The following is a 17,665-nucleotide window of genomic DNA, read 5'->3' on the forward strand; positions in this document are numbered from 1 at the left end:
ATTGGGTACTGGTGACATAGAGTAGGGTTGTCATACAGATGTTACATTTCTTCTACATAGTTATCACTTCCTTAACAGGAATGAGGAAAAATCTCACAATACTCAGTACTGAGTGTGTCTGCTCAGTGCACTTTGCATAATCTCATCTCTGTGCCGGCTGGCATGTTAGTACTCCTTTCTGGAATTTGCTGAAGAAACAGCATGTTTTGTTTTGTTTTTTTTTTTTTAAAAAAAAGTTCTCTTCATTGAAATCATCTAGTCAAACAACAGGTTAGCAGTTATAACATGTTGCTTTTACTTCAGCAGGATTTTGAAATCGCATAGGTACTAATTTATTTGGTACTTCTGAAGTTTATGTATCTAACCTGTTTGTTTGTTTGTTTGTTTGTTTTTCTGAAGGGAGCCAGTCATGTTTTCAGTGAATGGGAAATACATAATCTTCAGATTATCATAGAATTATAGAATGGCTTGGATTGGAAGGGACCTTAAAGATCATTTAGTTCCAACCTCCCTGCCATAGGCAGGGATGCCACCCACTAGATCAGGTTTGCCAGGGCCCCATCCAGCCTGGTCTTGGTCTTATACTAAAACCCATATAAAATAATAAAGCATTTGATATGTTATTAGAAAACTTCAAAATGATAGTTTTAAAAGATTTGTTTTCTGTTTACTATCATAATTTACCACTGTGTCAAATTTTAAGACAGAACTACCTCCTTATTCTTATTTACCATTTCTGTAAAAATAACTATAATTACACTCCTCTATCATGTGCAATACCTACAATACATAGATATACTTCTTTATGTTAGTATTTCTTCACAGTACCTATCAACTTCTAAAGTTCTGAAGGAACTACACAGTTTACTTCTCTTGGATTAGTTTTGCACCTATTGTATTTGTCTACTTTGAAGATCCCCACCTTTATCTTTCAGATTATTTTGAGATCTGCGATTAAAATTGTCTCAATGGATGAATAAAGGAGCACGGCCACATTAGATTGCAATGACATAAAAGCATGTTTATTTAAAATCTGTGACTTGAATCTTTTTGATGTGTGAGTTGTTTTGTGAATAGCTTTATGTCACATTCTCTCACTGCTGACAAGTGCCTATTCTGTCAGTCTAAGCAATCGAGATCCTTTTGGATTCTTAAATTTTAGTGAGAACTTTGGACACAATGAGAACACAGGAACGTGACATCTTGTAATGCAATGTTTTCTATTCTTTTTAATTCCAAGAACCATTTCTTCAGATAATGTGTTGTATACATTTGCTGCCATTTCATTTCATTTCATTTCATTTGCCAACACATGTTTAGAGCATTCATACATATATATATATATATATATATGTATTTTAAAATGAGAGTCGTATCTCTTGTATCAATGTAAAGCTTTTCTTTCTAATAAGGATAGAACCAAGTGGACTTTTCTCTGTTTTAATTAGATTGCTAAGACTTTTATAATAGAGGACAATTAATATAGCATTGCTTCTGTTTTGAGTTCTGTATGTTGAAGTTTGGAGATAATTTTTGTTTCATGTCAATTAGTTTTGGTTTTTACATGCATTTCTCTTTCCTTTTCCATAGGTTGTTTGGGCAACAAGTAGCAGAATAGGTTGTGCAATTAATTTGTGTCATAACATGAACATCTGGGGACAGATTTGGCCAAAAGCAGTCTATCTTGTATGCAATTATTCTCCTAAGTAAGTTGGCTGACACCCATAAATATCTTGGGGGGCAGGGGGTGGTAAGGGTAATACTTTATGATGATCCAGGAAATAATATAAAAGGAAATTAGTTGAGTTTTCTATTTTTCTTTGTACTTTTTTACAAAGTAGAGCTTTGTTCCCAAGGCAGCCGTGGCTGCACAAATACTCGTGATTTTGTAGGACTTCAGTTTTGTGGCCTGTGTTTTAGCATACAACATCAGAGAGATCTTCATTGTATTGTGATGATGATCTGTAAAAGAAATGTATCTCCCCATTGTGACCTTAAAGAATGTAAGTAAATGGTTAACATCCTATAGGATATTCACAGAATCACAGAATTGTCTAGGTTGGAAGAGACCTCAAGATCATCGAGTCCAACCTCTGACCTAACACTAACAAGTCCTCCACTAAACCATATTGCTAAGTTCAACATCTAAACGTCTTTTAAAGACCTCCAGGGATGGTGACTCCACCACTATCCTGGGCAGCCCATTCCAATGCTTCACAACCCTCTCAGTAAAGAAGTTCCTCCTAATACCCAACCTAAAACACCCCTGGCACAACTTTAGCGCATTCCCCCTTGTCCTGTCACCAGGTACGTGGGAGAATAGACCAACCCCCACTTCTCTACCTCTTCCTTTAATGTATTTTTAAAGAGCGATAAGGTCGCCCCTGAGCCTCCTCTTCTCCAGGCTGAACAAGCCCAGCTCCCTCAGCTGCTCCTTGTAGGACTTGTTCTCCATACTCCTCACCAGCTCCATCGCCCTTCTCTGGACTCGCTCAAGCACCTCGATGTCCTTCTTGTAGCGAGGGGCCCAAAACTGAACACAGTACTTGAGGTACGGCCTCACCAGAGCCGAGTACAGGGGGATAATCACTTCCCTAGCCCTGCTGGCCACACTGTTTCTTATGCAAGCCAGGATGCTGTTGGCCTTCTTGGCCACCTGAGCACACTGCTGGCTCATATTCAGCCGACTATCCACCAATACTCCCAAGTCCTTCTCCACGTACATCCAAGTGCTGCAGCAGGTTGCCAACCATTTCCCAGTTTAATGATGTTTAATATTAATGCATTATTCATTATAGCATGTTTTTCTAATTATTTTTTTCTTTTTACTTAAAGGGGTAACTGGTGGGGTCATGCTCCATATAAACCTGGCCGACCCTGTTCTGCATGTCCCCCTAGTTTCGGAGGAGGCTGCAGAGAAAATCTTTGTTACAGAGGTATGTGCTATTTCAACAGTTATAATTGGAATGTAACCTTTTGCTTTCTTTCCTCATTATGCTTTAACATAGTGAAATAGATTATATTATGCGTGTACCCAAACATGGGATAGGGACCTACTTTACTGTGATAAATGAGATCATGTACTATGTGATGTATGCGGCTGAGTGTCACAAAAGGGATTGGATTATACTGAATTCCTGCTAATTTAAGTCCTGACTGAAGTCTTTTAGTACACAAAGATATAGACTTTAGCTGTATGTTATTTATTGGTCTTTCTGTAAATTATAGTGAAAGTTATGCAGTGATTTGTTTAAAGGGAAAGAGTAGCTCAGTGACATAGCCATATGCATTACTGTAAGAAAAATCAAGAACAAGAAAAGAAGACATTAATAATTAAATGAAATGACAGCTAAGTCGATTAACTCCTCACAATTTTCAAAATGTTATTAGTATTTTAGAGCATTGAACATAAAATATTATGAAATTGCTATTTCTTTTTGTTTACTCCGTATGCATGTAACCTAGCTGTTCCTGTTAATAACTTCTGAAAGTTACTCACCTATTCATATGTAAGAAAAAGAAACCACCAGTGTTTCCAAGTACATTCCTTATGTTTCTTGTTTAAGTAAGAAATGTAGGTTACTGATGAGTATTTCAAAATCAATAACATTATGTATCAGTAAAAGGGCCTCATTTTCAGCTTTTTTTTTTTTTTTTTTTTTTTTTTTTTTTTTTTTTTTTTTTTTTTTACCAAATTGGATTCTTAATTGCAAGCTATCTATGAACCTGGTAGAACTCTTTCAACATCTAATAAGAATATCACCTTTAACCTATTAGTTTCCTGATGGCATAAAGAAAGATACTAAAAAAGGAGCATTAGGAGCATTTTCCTACTAGAGAAATTTCTCCTGCTAGAGAAATTCTAGCATTTTTCAGAACCAGAAAGACAATTGAGTTGTATTATGAAGCTTGATCTCTTGTATGAAACAATGGGAAGTTTTCCTTGCTTTCCTACTTACATTCAACCTCCATTTTATGAAAACAAAGCCATGTTACCAAAACATGATAAGGGGGTTGTGTTCCACAAACACTGAGTTATTTCATCTGAGAAATCTTCTTTGATCATTTTCTGAAACAGAGGATTCAGAAAGGCCTTATTCTCCCCATGAACCAGAAGAGGAAACCAATGAGATTGAACGGCAACGATCCAAAGCCCAGGATGCAACGGCACAAAGCCGACCAAGAACTCATTCACCTTCAGGCTCTACAGGCAGCGATGACAGTGAGAAAAATGAAGTAATAAGCACACTGCAAATGTGTAAGGAATTTACCTAATTTTCAAGTAGTTAACAAATTTTAACTATGTAGCATGAAATTCATTCTAGTGAAATGGCTTTTTGCTTGTTTTAGCTCAGATTGTTTCATGTGAAGTACGTCTAAGAGACCAGTGCAAAGGAACAACTTGCAATAGGTAAGGTAAATTTTACAATTGTCATTACGCTATAGTTTTATTATAGATTATTATTATTATTAGGAAAGGCCCTATTTGTGTGTGACCTGGAACATTTCCCCTTTTTGTAATCCCAGGATCTAAGGCCAAATTGTGTTTTATTTTCTTAGGTATGAATGTCCTGCTGGCTGTTTGGATAGCAAAGCCAAGGTTATTGGAAGTGTACATTATGAAATGGTAAACATTTTAAAATCAGATTTTGTACAAATAGAATGTTTAATGAGATGTATTTTCCATTAGAATGTTAATTAAAATTGTATTAAGAATGGATTAAAATTGTATTAAGAATGGATGGCAGGGGGGTTGGAATTAGATGATCTTTAAGGACCCTTCCAACCCAAACTATTCTCTGATTGTTTGATTTTGAAGACCATAAACATTTGATGTAAGCTTTTATTTAAGATAACATCAAACTAAGTTTACATCTGCTATTCTGCGTGTATTGTCTATATGTACTTCATGTGCCTTATACATGCACAGAAATAAAATTTACATGTCCAGATGTTAAGGTGCAACTGAAGGACAAATACAACAATTTGTGAATGCACTCATATGAATTGTTTCAGTAAGACAGTTCTACTTGTTTAAGTTTAATGCCTAGCATAATTTACCATGTAGAACTGTATAACAGTATAGGAAAAAAGCAGCTACTGTGAACAAGCATACTGTAAATGAGTGTATTTTATCTCTGAATTAAGGCAAAGGGATTTCTCTTTATTTGAAATAACACCTAAATAGTCAACATCAAACCTAATAGACTATCTACCAAGTTTTTAATGATACATTGCAATTAAAAACTGAATTTTTCATATTAAGTTACAATGGAAAATAGTGGTTTTGTCTGACATGGAACTGCTTTTCACATTGTTTTTCAGCAATCCAGTATTTGTAAAGCTGCCATACATTATGGCATCCTAGACAATGAAGGTGGTTGGGTTGATGTCACTAGGCAAGGAAGGAAAAATTACTTTATCAAATCTTATAGAAATGGTGTTCAGTCAATTGGGTAAGTTTCCTTAAAATTAAAATATATGGAAAGGATTTGTTATTTCATGCAAAATATATTGCAGTAATAATATTTTGTTCATACTTTTATCATAAAAGGACATGTGGAAATACAGGTATTGTATCCACTATTAAATTTTAGCCAGTGTTTAATGGTGTACAGAAAAGTGGCACAATAATAATTTGTTTGTAAATGATTTATTGTAAAAAAGTAGTACACACTGACGCTAAACTAGATTATTTTAAATGTTTTTACATTTACTATATTTATTATTACAAAGCTGGTAATACAACCAGTGTTGGCCCATGTACACAATAATGTATGACAGCTAACAAGGCAAAATCGCTGAAGTTTGTGTTTGGAAGTGACCCTCTTGTACTGTGCAAAGAAACAATATGAACCAAGCAAAAATACCTCTCTACTTACATTTTTGATAGTTTCATTACAATTCCATAATAGACTTATGATATTTTGCACAAAACTTTGCTCAATTTCTGCATTGGCCAATAATAGAATAATACTGCATGCTGTGGAAAATTAATTTGGACTTTGTACTACAGTGTTCAGGTGCTTATCCAGAGACTGGTATGTGAAAATAGATCCAAATACACACTGACATGCTGAAAGCAAAACCAGAAAAGAAGTACATAAAAGCAGAGTCTCTCAGCTTGACTGCTACCATGTATAAATATCCATTAATAACTAAAGTATGCTGGAATCTAAGATACTAATAATATCTGCAAACTACACTTCACTATATCTTAATGTATTCTGGAGAGTTGTACATTGCTGTATGTTAGTGTATGTGTAATAGTAGCGTACATGCAAGAGGGTATGAGTAATACCGTATTGAAAGAAAACAGAATTATATTGAATGATGTATTTAGTTTCTGCTGTGTCTCTGTGTCTCTCTGTTCTGTGCAAACTGATTTCACATGCTGTAAAACCTGTCATAATTTCTCTTGTCAACAGATTTACGTAATTCAGAATAGAAGGAAACACTGGCTAGGTAGGCTAAATTCAGAGGCCTAGAATTTGGTTACCTAGAAAGCACTGTTTCAGGCATTGATATTAATTGATTAAATAATTAATTAATTGTCAATTAATTAATGTGTTTCTTTGGGTCATCAGATTATTTGATTGTGGTTTAAATTACCCCTTCTTAAAATGAAGATGCAATTATCTCTTTTTAAAATCTTTTCGAGACAAAGAGATAAGCAAATAGATACTGAAGGATTAGGAGTCAACTTTCTTACAAAAGTAGTGGTAATTAAACTACAGAATTTTTTCAAAGTAAAGGAATTGATTTCCCATCACTTGAAATCTGTGTATTTCTATGCCATCTGAGACAAAACCATACGAGTGTCTGTTCTACAGAGCGTGTTTCGCACTATCTTCTGAGTATCAGAACACAGGAGTGAGATATCCAAACTCATTTTTGTTTACTGTGGGCACAGATAATAATTGTATCATAGCTGAACAGTAATGTCTAATTTGGTTTTGGTTTTGTGATTGAGTTGCTAGAAAAAAATGTGTTAGAGGCCTTATGGATTAAATACATATTACATAAATACATAGTACATAATACATAAATAAAGGACCAAGCCTATACCTTCTCTTCAACGTTTCAGCAAACTTCTGCTTCTGTGTAGCACAATAGTACATAATTCTTCATTAAGAAGACATAAGTGAGGAATAAGTGAAGGAGACGTTGTCTCCTTAATGAAGGAGAATTTTCTTCTATATTTACTAATAAAAAATTGACTAGCTAAAACGACATAAAAGACATAAAGCATTAAAAGATGTTATTTATTGACTATTTCTATTATTTCTCGTTTAGAAAATACCAATCTGCCAATTCCTTCACAGTCTCTAAAGTAACAGGTTAGTATTTATTTCTTATAAACTCAGTTACTTCGAATTACAGTTTTCTAAATAGCACACATTAATTGGTTTCTGTTTTACTTTATTCAGTTCAAGCTATCACATGTGAAACAACAGTAGAACAATTGTGTCCTTTTCAAAAACCAGCCTCACACTGTCCAAGGTAAAATTCTTTGAATCTTTTATTATTACAAAGTGCTCCCATATTTTCTGTCAGATAATAATTATCTGTAATTGTCATTGACAAAGGTGACAGTAGAAGCTGTAAAAGTGAAGTCATAAATGTTTCACTAATATATTTGTCTTTGGTGTAAATAGAAGGCCAGGTAAGTGAAAGATAATCTGCAGGCTCTTTTCACAAGGAGAAGCTCCTGATATTTCTTTGCTCTCTTGTTATATCTTAGTGAAGATTTTGTTAGTCTAAACACTGTGAGGAAAGATCCATTTTTCCTTTTAATTTTCCACTATTAAATCTAGGCACCTAGAGCAAAATACATGTTATTTCAATTTATTCACCTGTAAAACAGATACAATAAAAGGAACTGATAAAAATATTTGTCATAGAAGTTATCAAATTGTTTGGGAATTTTGGAGTGAGCAAATATATTTGCAAAATGATTGAAGTATATATTGTTAAGGTCAGGTATGGTCTGCAAGTCAGTTAACTGCTTTCAGTCAAAGAAATGTGCCATTTCTTTGAAGCTTATGTTTTCACTTATTGAAAGAAGCCTATGCCTCAATATTTTGAGGAAGTAGATCTGTAACAGTTCTGAAAACCATAGATGAGTCAAAGGTAAATACTCTGTAGCATGATTTACCGCAAGCTAAGCTGGAGGTATCCACAGGAGTACTTTCATAGCAATCCTACCGCCAATACAGGAAGCAAGCACAAAGCCAGAACTGCTAGGAAAACATTGCTTCATGTAGCACTTGGGTCCGTGGACTTGTTTGGTGTTTGGCTGTGACTCCTAGCTTTCTAGCTGGAAGATGTGGAGAAGCAAGAAAAGGAGTGGAATGCAGGAATGGATGGATAAAATCTCATACTTCTCCCTTCTTTATTTTTTTCTTAATTGAAAAATAAATAAAATAAATAAATAAAATAAATAAATGAAATAAGCTTTATTAGGAGAAAAATACAGTCTGTCTTTAAGAAAAAAGAAAAATAAAAATAGCATTAAAATGACCGATTAATTCTGATAACATCAGTTTAAGAACCTTCTGAACAGCAATGATCCATTCAAGATTCTGTGCATGTCCTTAACATAATTCTGAAAATGTAGTCTCAGGAACTACAAGCGCTAATCATCAGCGCTAATCATGGCACTGATTGTAGAAGCTACCTTTTCCTTCTTATGCCTTAACCATAAATCATCAAGTCTTCTAAAGCTTCTTTCTTGCTTCCTTCAGAGAAAAACTCTCCCTTCCAGCTGCAACAGCTAGTTTCAATGACCCATCTGATAAGACCCAAGGGCTGTGACGAGCCAGATATTGACTAGAGTGTGGATAGTATCCCAGCGAAGGATGATTTCCTAGTGCTGCCCCAAGAATGAAGGCTTAAGAGCCATAAAGTCATGACCCAATTTTAATGAAACACCCTCTCAGAGTAGATCTGAGGTTTACTATATCCTTGTAGCATATTATAATTTTCAAACACAATGCTTGCTACCTTCTATACTACACTATACTATCTTTCCACATAGTTGTCCTGTATATATTGGCGCTATAGGATTCATGAAACACAGAAAGTTTTTTCTCAAAGATTAACAAAATGCAGATGAATAAGGCAGACTGTGTTTTAGTAGCATTCTGATCCCCTAAAATCTCATTACTTTCCAAGTTTCTCCATTTTATCCATAAGTGCTCACCCTCATGATAAGTTGCTAAATTTCTTTAATCGCCAGCTCATCAGCACCATACCAGGTCTTCATTCATGTATGCATCTCCTGAGAAAGTATTCAGCTATACTGTTTGGATAGAATGCTGTCGAAACAGACAATGATACGCTGGCTTTTCTACTGTCCTCACATATGTTAAATGAAGAAATGACCTGCTTATCTAAAAGGAGGAAGAAGACCAGACCTGTTGAAGAATGTTTTCAAGCACTTTATTGTGAACCACAAGTTACATTAGCAATGCTTTTCAGTCAATAGTAACCGAAGCTCAAAAACTGATAGCCTTTTAGCGTCAGTATGTATGTCTGTATGCATCATCAAATAGATTGATACTCAATAATGCTGATGTTGAATATGTTATATAGTAATACTCTAATATCATTGTTCCTGAGTGTGCTTTATTTTCCATATTTCAGGGTGTATTGTCCTCGCAACTGTATGCAGGCAAATCCACACTATGCTCGAGTAATTGGAACACGAATTTATTCTGATGTAAGTAATGTGATTTTCATTGCATTATATAATGAAATATAAAGTCCTATGACAAGCTATAGTGTAAAGATAATACTATCCTGTAAATATCAATTTTTCCTCCACATGCAGGTTTTTTTAGACCTACTATCAGAAAAAAGATGTGCTATAACAGTATTTTCTGAAGTGTTTTGTCGGAGACTTCCATTTAAGTACTCAGCTGCTGATGATATGGAATTTTTATTAAAAACTCATTCTAGACTTCAGCAATTTCTGGATATGTGTTTTCAATTTTTGATCGAAATTCCCATTGATTTGCTTAGAATTGGCAATGTATACTCATCAGCCATCTAATACAATGATCAGGGGGCTGGAACACCTCTCCCATGAAGAAAGGCTGAGAGAGCTGGAGATGTTAAGCCTGGAGAAGGCTTCAGGGAGACCTTGTTGCAGCCTTTCAATACTTAAAGGGGTCTTATGAAAAGGATGAAGAGGGACTCTTTACTGGGGTAGATAATGATAGGACAAGAGGGAGTAGTCTTAAAGTAAAAGGGGGTAGATTTAGATTAGAGATTAGGAGGAAATTCTTCACTGTAAGGGTAGTGAGGCACTGGAACCGGTTGCCAAGAGAATGTGGATGCCCCACCCCTGGAGGTGTTCAAGGCCAGGCTGGATGGGGCCTTGGCCAACCTGATTTGGTGAGTGGCATCCCTGCCTATGGCAGGGGGGTTGGAACTGGATGATCATTAAAGTCCCTTCCAACGCAAGCCATTCCATGATTTAAACCCTTGCCTTTTAGACCCTAATGTAAACAAAGCTTCTTTCCAATTAACCAAAAATTATTCTGAAAATACATGTCAACACTCTCATTGTTTTGGATATTTCTTATCATTGTAGATCATTTTAGATAGCTAAATATTTGAAGAAGGATTTTGATATATTTGAGTAAAATATCTCACAGTTATATTATTGTGAAAGACTAATACTGCATTTTTTTTGCCTTTTTTTTTTTTTTTTTCTCTGCTTTGTCGTCTCCCTTTGGAGAAGCCACTAAGAGAGAGCAGTTCAAATTTTTACCAATAAGCTGCATGTTGGAACTCTGTCTGTCGTACAGAGTAGTATGGTGCCCAGTTGGGTAGGATGTTTTTCAGTATTTTCCACCTCTTCGAAATATGTGAAAACAATATGCAAACAATTGTTCATCATTATTTTGCAACTAACTAGTGTTCAGTAGATTGCTTGTATAATTTGTGTTCCTGTCGTCTGTGCATGAGAAGCTCTTGCAGTTCAGCAAGCAACACTAATCTATGCCTGTGCAACTGGGTCCTTAATGTGCATAAGAGGGGAGTGAAAATAGTTTCAATGATAGTTAATTTTATCAAACACAGTTTTCTTCCAGTTCTGAGGTTGCAGTGAATGGTAACAGCCACATTTTCCCTGGGAGACAGAAGAGATTATGTTGTGGGAGAAAGAAGACCTATTTCTGTTTAATTTATACAGGAGAAAATCTCATATTTGCTTTGGCTAGAAAAGTCCCAGCTTACTTTAATTAGTATTGGAGAGTTGTGCTTTAAAATTATTGTAGATATACTGTCTCATTATTCATATCCATTGTATAGAGATGTGTGCAGCCATACTGCTTTTAGGAAAAAATGGACGTAGATACAGGTAAGAAAACAGGGATGGGAGTCTTCCTATTAACCTATTATTATTCCTATTATTATTCCTATGTTGAGAGAGTTTCCACAATGAAACTGGACATCTGTGTTATGTTTATAGCAGTTTGTAGTAGTAGTGGTAAAAGAGATGAATAGGCAAAGCAGAATTCATTTGACCTTTTATGAGTGTCTCCTTCAGTATGGGATGAATAGCCTACTAGATCTGTCAATTTCTTTCCGTTTCCTACAGAAGGGTCCTAGGGCACCTAGCTAAGATTTAGACAGACACATCCTATTTATATGTTCCCATTGCTACTATTGCCTTTACGTGATTTTCTACAGTTTCTTTGTTTCTATCATTTAAATTATTTTAAAGATAAGATACTTTTTATTGGAAATTTCACTAAGCAATATGACTATATTTTGTTCATTCTAACTTATAACTGAACTAGTTTCAGGATTATAGAGAATATTTAACAAATAAATCCTCTTTTTCAGCTTTTCATGTATTAATAGATTTGTCTGCAGATACAGGGAATTCATTTACCCACTTGTCATAGCAAGCATATTGCAAATTGCAATTTTGTGGAATCTACTTTTCTTTTAGCTTTGGGATTGCAGTGATTGTTTGTATAAGATTTATATTGTATGTATTTATCATGCTGTTTTCATAGGAGGCAGCATTTTCCTGAAGACAACCACTTTCTAGTAGCAGTAGCTCTACAAAAATTATAGAGTTTTATCAGCTCATACCATCTGAGGATTTTGAAGTTTTGTTTCAATAACCATATACGGAAATATTTCCCTAACTCTTGTGCGAAAACTTTCATAGCTCTCTGCTGTAGTGAAATACGATATAAAACTACTATTAAGTAGTTGTGTAGTTCTGCAAGGCTGAGGGAGAAAGGCTTGTGGTTTGCAGAGTACTGCTATGGTGTGGTAGATATTTGGTATTTTGCTGAGTAGCTGAAGAAGGAAAATAATTAAGCAGCTTGGTATTCAGATTCTATGACCTGTTAAATACTAATGAATGTCAGAGGGTTCACAGCACAGCAATAAAGCAGGGTCGTATAATGTTGCATGAAATGTTTATGTTACCTTAAAATACTGCCTTATATATCCTTCAGGGTGAGTTCACAAAAATTAAACAAACAGACCCAAATCTCTGAGAACACTTGCAGAAAGTGTTATGAGGCTGCTAATGTAAAATTATCAATAATATACTGAATTCTGTGATAGACAGAGATTTGAAATCCTATTCAGTTTAAATTAAGAGGAATTTTACCTTAACAGTTCTGGGAAGTGTGATCAGGGTGATGAAACATTATTGAGTAGTAAATGTTATGGCATCAATATTGGGATCTGATTTGATTTAGATGAAGCCAATGAAAAGTTCCTGAAAGCTCAAAGCAGATAAAACTTCCTCAAAAAAAATGTGATAAAACTATATGGATTTATTCATCGGTATACATATAACTCATATTTATGAATTTGTACTCATTTAATTGTTCATATATTCATAAGGTATGCACATTTGTGGATACCTTATGAGCAGATGAGCCAGGCTCCAGGCTCATCTGTAAAGCAGCATTAGAATATCAATTTATTTTTCATCTGATAATCATCTCTTGATTTGACCTCTTCAACCCCATTTTTCTGACCTCATCTTTTTCACATATCCCATGTAAGCATCTTGCCTTTAGGTTTAAAATGTTTTACATTAGCCTAACCATCCAGTAATCAATTGTGGTACCAACTCTAGCAATGACTCCATCCTATACTGGAAATAGTTTCTAATAAGAAGTCGGCCTCTTTTGTCATTCTACCTCCATTGTTTTATTTTTACTTTCTTATGCATTTGATCAGAAACTTCCAAATAGCATTAAAGAAATCATTATTTTAGCCACCCTCAAAAGTAATTATGCAGGTATTGTCCTTTCTAGTGATATACAACAAGTGCAGTGTTACATGTAGTATTACAGAGGTGACAAACTGTGATTTTTATTTTACTCTATTGTACGTCTAGCTTGCTTTATATCTCCAACGTGAATTGAAAACTAAATTGCTACAATATTATAGTACTAGCAATTAGAGTTCTTCTAGTTCTTCAGTGTAGTTAATTGCTTGTAAATCTTGTCTTTTGTTTCCTTAGACTGTAATCCTGTATTTGTAGGGACTATTTATATCCCTGTATATTAGACATTGTACACAAGCAATATTATCTTTAGGTACTCCCATAATATGAGTACATAAAGGATGCTGTAATCCTAAAAATAAGGTGACTACTACTGTTCAGGATACAATGAAGGTCTGGCAGATTAGGGAGGAAGAGTTAAAGTACAAAGGAGCATAAATGGTATCCCTTCTGGCATGTTCAAAAGCAGCTGCCAGCAGGGTGAAGAGAAAAACTCTAAAGTGTCTTTGCTAAACATTCTTTGCATAAACAGGTTCAAATCATTATTCTCAGAAATATTGTATCATTAAAAGACAAACTATATAACATCAAAACTAGCAGCTTCTGTGGTTGAAATAGGAGTAGGAAAACCATTGCTATTTTAAGTTCCTGATTTTATATAGCATTGAGATTACAAAATAGCTACAGGAACAGATATGAATTATTCCAATTATAACTGGAAGAAATGCAACTCTTGTTTAAATAGTCGTCTGTGTAACCAGCTATTGATATTTGTATTGGCTTAGTTTTTAAGGTTGATTGAGGAGAGGAGAGACCTATTCCAGTGAAGGCTTTTCTTTTTTTCCACAGAACAACTTGGTTTTAAGTGGACATTCACTGTAGCTGGAGCTATGTTTTGTAGTGCTGGGTATTGAAGTAGATTGGGACATACATTCTACGCTAAGAAGTTTCATACTTCTGGCAATTGTTTTTTTGCATGCTTAAAGAGTAGTGGAGCTCTACAAGTTTAAATCAATTATTTTAATCAACATTCTCAAGATTATCATTGAACTATCCTTCTATAAATATTATTTATGCTACACACTTTCATGACAAGACATTAGATTTTAGGTTTCACATAGATGAAACTGCTGTTAATTTCACAGAGAGTTTTGCCTGAGTAAAACTAAGGAATAATAGCTTAGGATTGTTTTAGATCTCTTTGTTTTGTTTGATGCTTATATTACAATTTCAATATAATAATTTAAATATAATTAGCTTTTAATATTGGCCCACGTCAATGTAAGAAATTCTAATGTTCCCTTGAACATTTCACTGCTGTTTGAGATTCTTGAGCTGGAGATAGAATTATTACAGTCAATTTTTAGGGAGGACATCTCTTCCTAGAAACATACAACTGCAGTGTGCTTTTGCTGTTCTTCTGTTCCAGTACTTGACTCTGGCTGGAGATTAAACTGAATCTCCTGATCTATAATAATTTTGGTTTGGTTTTTACTACCTCTCTGCTGTTGAAGTGATGGTGGATAAAGCCTTTCATTTTGAAAAGCTCAAGAATGTGAACAGGTCCTTGTTCACATTCATTTCAGCCTTGAAATAGGCTGAAATAAATGATTTTTGAATCACACTGTGGAAGATCATTGAATAGGCAGTGGTATATTCCTATAAACTGGCATATGAATCTGATTTAAGTACTGTAAAGATTAATAAAATCAGTCATGTGATGAGTGTAATTATTCTACATTTCCTATAATTTAGTTTAGGCATCTTTATTTGTTTTCTTCTAAACAATTTTGAAATAAGAGAATGAATGAAAACTAAACTTACCCTCTTTCTTTCTTAGATATCCAGTATCTGCCGAGCAGCTGTACATGCTGGTGTAGTCCGCAACCAAGGTGGTTATGTTGATGTTATGCCTGTAGACAAAAGAAAGGTGTACATTGCTTCCTTTCAAAATGGGATATTTTCAGAAAGGTACAGAGCCCATTTTCAAAGATTACTGTTTACCCTTCACCTCAATAAGGTTTACAAAGTATTGTATTATGTATCTTTGTACCTGGGGCAGTGCTAGAAACCCAACAAATAGGCCAACTTGGGTTATTTACAGAGCTTGTGTAACAGCTTCAGTGACTTTGGAGAAGCTGTGGTACAAGAACTGCTTGCCTCTTCTAAGCTTGTAAATCTTTACTCTAAAAAGCTTCTTATAAAAAACAAACAAACAAACAAAAAATCCTCTTGTTTATTCTTTTGCTTAAGTTGCAACTAACACAATATTTGATAAGAAAATCACTTCTGGTTTCTTTGGCAAAACACCAAAGAATGTTTACATTAATGTCAGTGATCTATTCTGTCTGAGAGGATCTGCAATAAACAGATCATTACAAATTTACATAGAATCAAATCAGTGAACCTGGTTCATAAATGATATTCACAAAACATTAAACACTTTTTTTTATTATTTTCTATTTTTAATGGTTTTACTGTATTCAGTATAATCAATATCAGTATTCAATATCAGTATTTTTCTGAAAGACATGGAAGTGGTGTGAAAGTTCATTTACTTATACTCAGTGTATTAGCATCCTCTATGATGATAACACATGGCTACATGTTGCAGTTCAAATGTAATTATTTAAAGAATGCTACAGTTTCTATAGGAAGAAAAATAAATGGCCTTAAAAAAAGCCCTTGTGCCACTCTTTCTGTCTTGCAAAGCTAAGAATGTTACCTCTAAAACCAATAAGTTTGTGTGGGAAAAATCTAAAAGAGTATCTTTAGAGAACTTGGATGTAGGAGAAAAAGGATTTTTTCTTATTTTTATTTTATTATTTTTTGGAGGGGGGACATGCCCCTTTACTTCATAAACCTTTATGTAAATTTAGAAACTTTTAAAATACATCTTTCATTTGCTTCATGAATAACCCCATTTTCCCTATTAATGTCCATTTCCTTCAGAAAGAGTGGTTCCTTACTGACACTTATGTTCTCCACCTAAATCTCCTCACTGAGAAGAAAAGGAATCGAAAAAAAAAAAATGTTGCAAATTTAATCATTATTTGTACTTTACCATCCCAGTGAAGCCAAAGTCAGGAGAGTTTAGGAGAGCAGTTCCATGCAAGTTTTCTGTGAAGCTGAAAAATTGTAATGAAGATTGCAATGCCAGTGCAGACACCATATTCTTCTTTATTTTTGTTCTGTTTTCCTTTCTTAAATAGGTCTCATATATTTTGCAAAATAGAAAATCATGATACCATTAAATATGAAATGTTATATTTTTGTTGTATAAAATAAACCATACTCTACCAAATTTCTCCTCTTTTTTTTTTATTTCTTTTAAAGCCATTTAGCCATTCAGAAGGCTATCAATATTTTAAATATATTTCCTTTGATTTGCAAAATATAAATTCTCTTTAGAAATACGTGCAACCAGTGAACAAGTAATCTCCAGGGTCTAAAAATTATATCAGAATATAGTTATTATATAGAATTATATGGAATTATATAGAATAGCCAACATAAGATGCATGCTTTCTCTTTTCCCCCAAACTTTTTTTTAAGAGTTTTGCTTTATTATTTAAAGCTTAATTCTTTTAATTAGAATCAACTTAGGATTTATTGAAATTTTTGTGTTACAATTTGCTCTCAATAATTTTCTTTGAAGAAAAATTAATATGAAAGTTTGGTAATTTAAAAAAAGGTAGTAAAAGTTATGAGTAGTAGACACAGGAAATGTTGCAGGACCCTAGAACTGTATTTAACAATTCAAAAAGAAAAGTCATTGGAGTGTCAGTCTTAAAAATAACTCCAGGAATGTTTTTTGTGTTTCAGTTTACAGAATCCTCCAGGAAGCAAGGCATTCAGAGTATTTGCTGTTGTTTGAGTCTAGCGAGAAAAATGTAAAACAGGCAAGTGAAAACAAAGCACTTGGAAGAGAATAATAGAGGCCATTTCTTGTAATTTCTATAATTTGTATAAAGCTGTAACATTCTTGTACAGAATATATATACTGCTTTCCACCAAAAAAAAGTTTAAATTACATATATATCTTGATGAAAATATCTGTAAAAGTAAACATGGGAGAAAAATTCAGTTGAAAATGTATATTGATATATAACAATATTTTGAATCCTGTGTTAATTATTGCTATATTTTCTTAGCAGTTACTCTTATACAGTTAATTCAAAGCTCATAAATGTTCTGTTTTCTTTATGATATTATTATGGTATTTCAATATGATATTGTATGGTGCTTTATATATGCCACTAACAGTAACCTTAAAACTATACCATAGGGAGGCCTGAGTTTTTATTTCCAATGTACATAAAAGAAGCCATCCTAATAATTCAGTATAATAAATCGTGCCTTAAAGTGAAATAAATATCTATATAACTT

The 17,665-nt window shown here is 34.0% G+C and overlaps 1 protein-coding gene across 1 annotated transcript in view; it reads left to right on the top strand.

The window, feature by feature from the left end:
- The window catches only part of CRISPLD1 (cysteine rich secretory protein LCCL domain containing 1), a gene marked incomplete at both ends in the record, with an annotated part of 37,603 nt that extends 20,450 nt beyond the window's left edge, over positions 1-17,153 (top strand). The window contains 11 exons of the mRNA XM_084282965.1: positions 1,591-1,706; positions 2,836-2,936; positions 4,079-4,258; positions 4,351-4,411; positions 4,561-4,627; positions 5,326-5,456; positions 7,297-7,340; positions 7,431-7,503; positions 9,649-9,724; positions 15,117-15,247; positions 17,102-17,153. Of these exons, the coding sequence (XP_084139091.1) occupies positions 1,591-1,706; positions 2,836-2,936; positions 4,079-4,258; positions 4,351-4,411; positions 4,561-4,627; positions 5,326-5,456; positions 7,297-7,340; positions 7,431-7,503; positions 9,649-9,724; positions 15,117-15,247; positions 17,102-17,153 (1,032 nt within the window). The remainder of the gene's footprint in view (positions 1-1,590; positions 1,707-2,835; positions 2,937-4,078; positions 4,259-4,350; positions 4,412-4,560; positions 4,628-5,325; positions 5,457-7,296; positions 7,341-7,430; positions 7,504-9,648; positions 9,725-15,116; positions 15,248-17,101) is intronic.
- Positions 17,154-17,665: the final 512 nt, after the last annotated feature.

Source organism: Netta rufina (genome assembly GCF_964035555.1).
Source record: "Netta rufina genome assembly, chromosome: 2".
Lineage (NCBI taxonomy): Eukaryota > Metazoa > Chordata > Aves > Anseriformes > Anatidae > Netta > Netta rufina.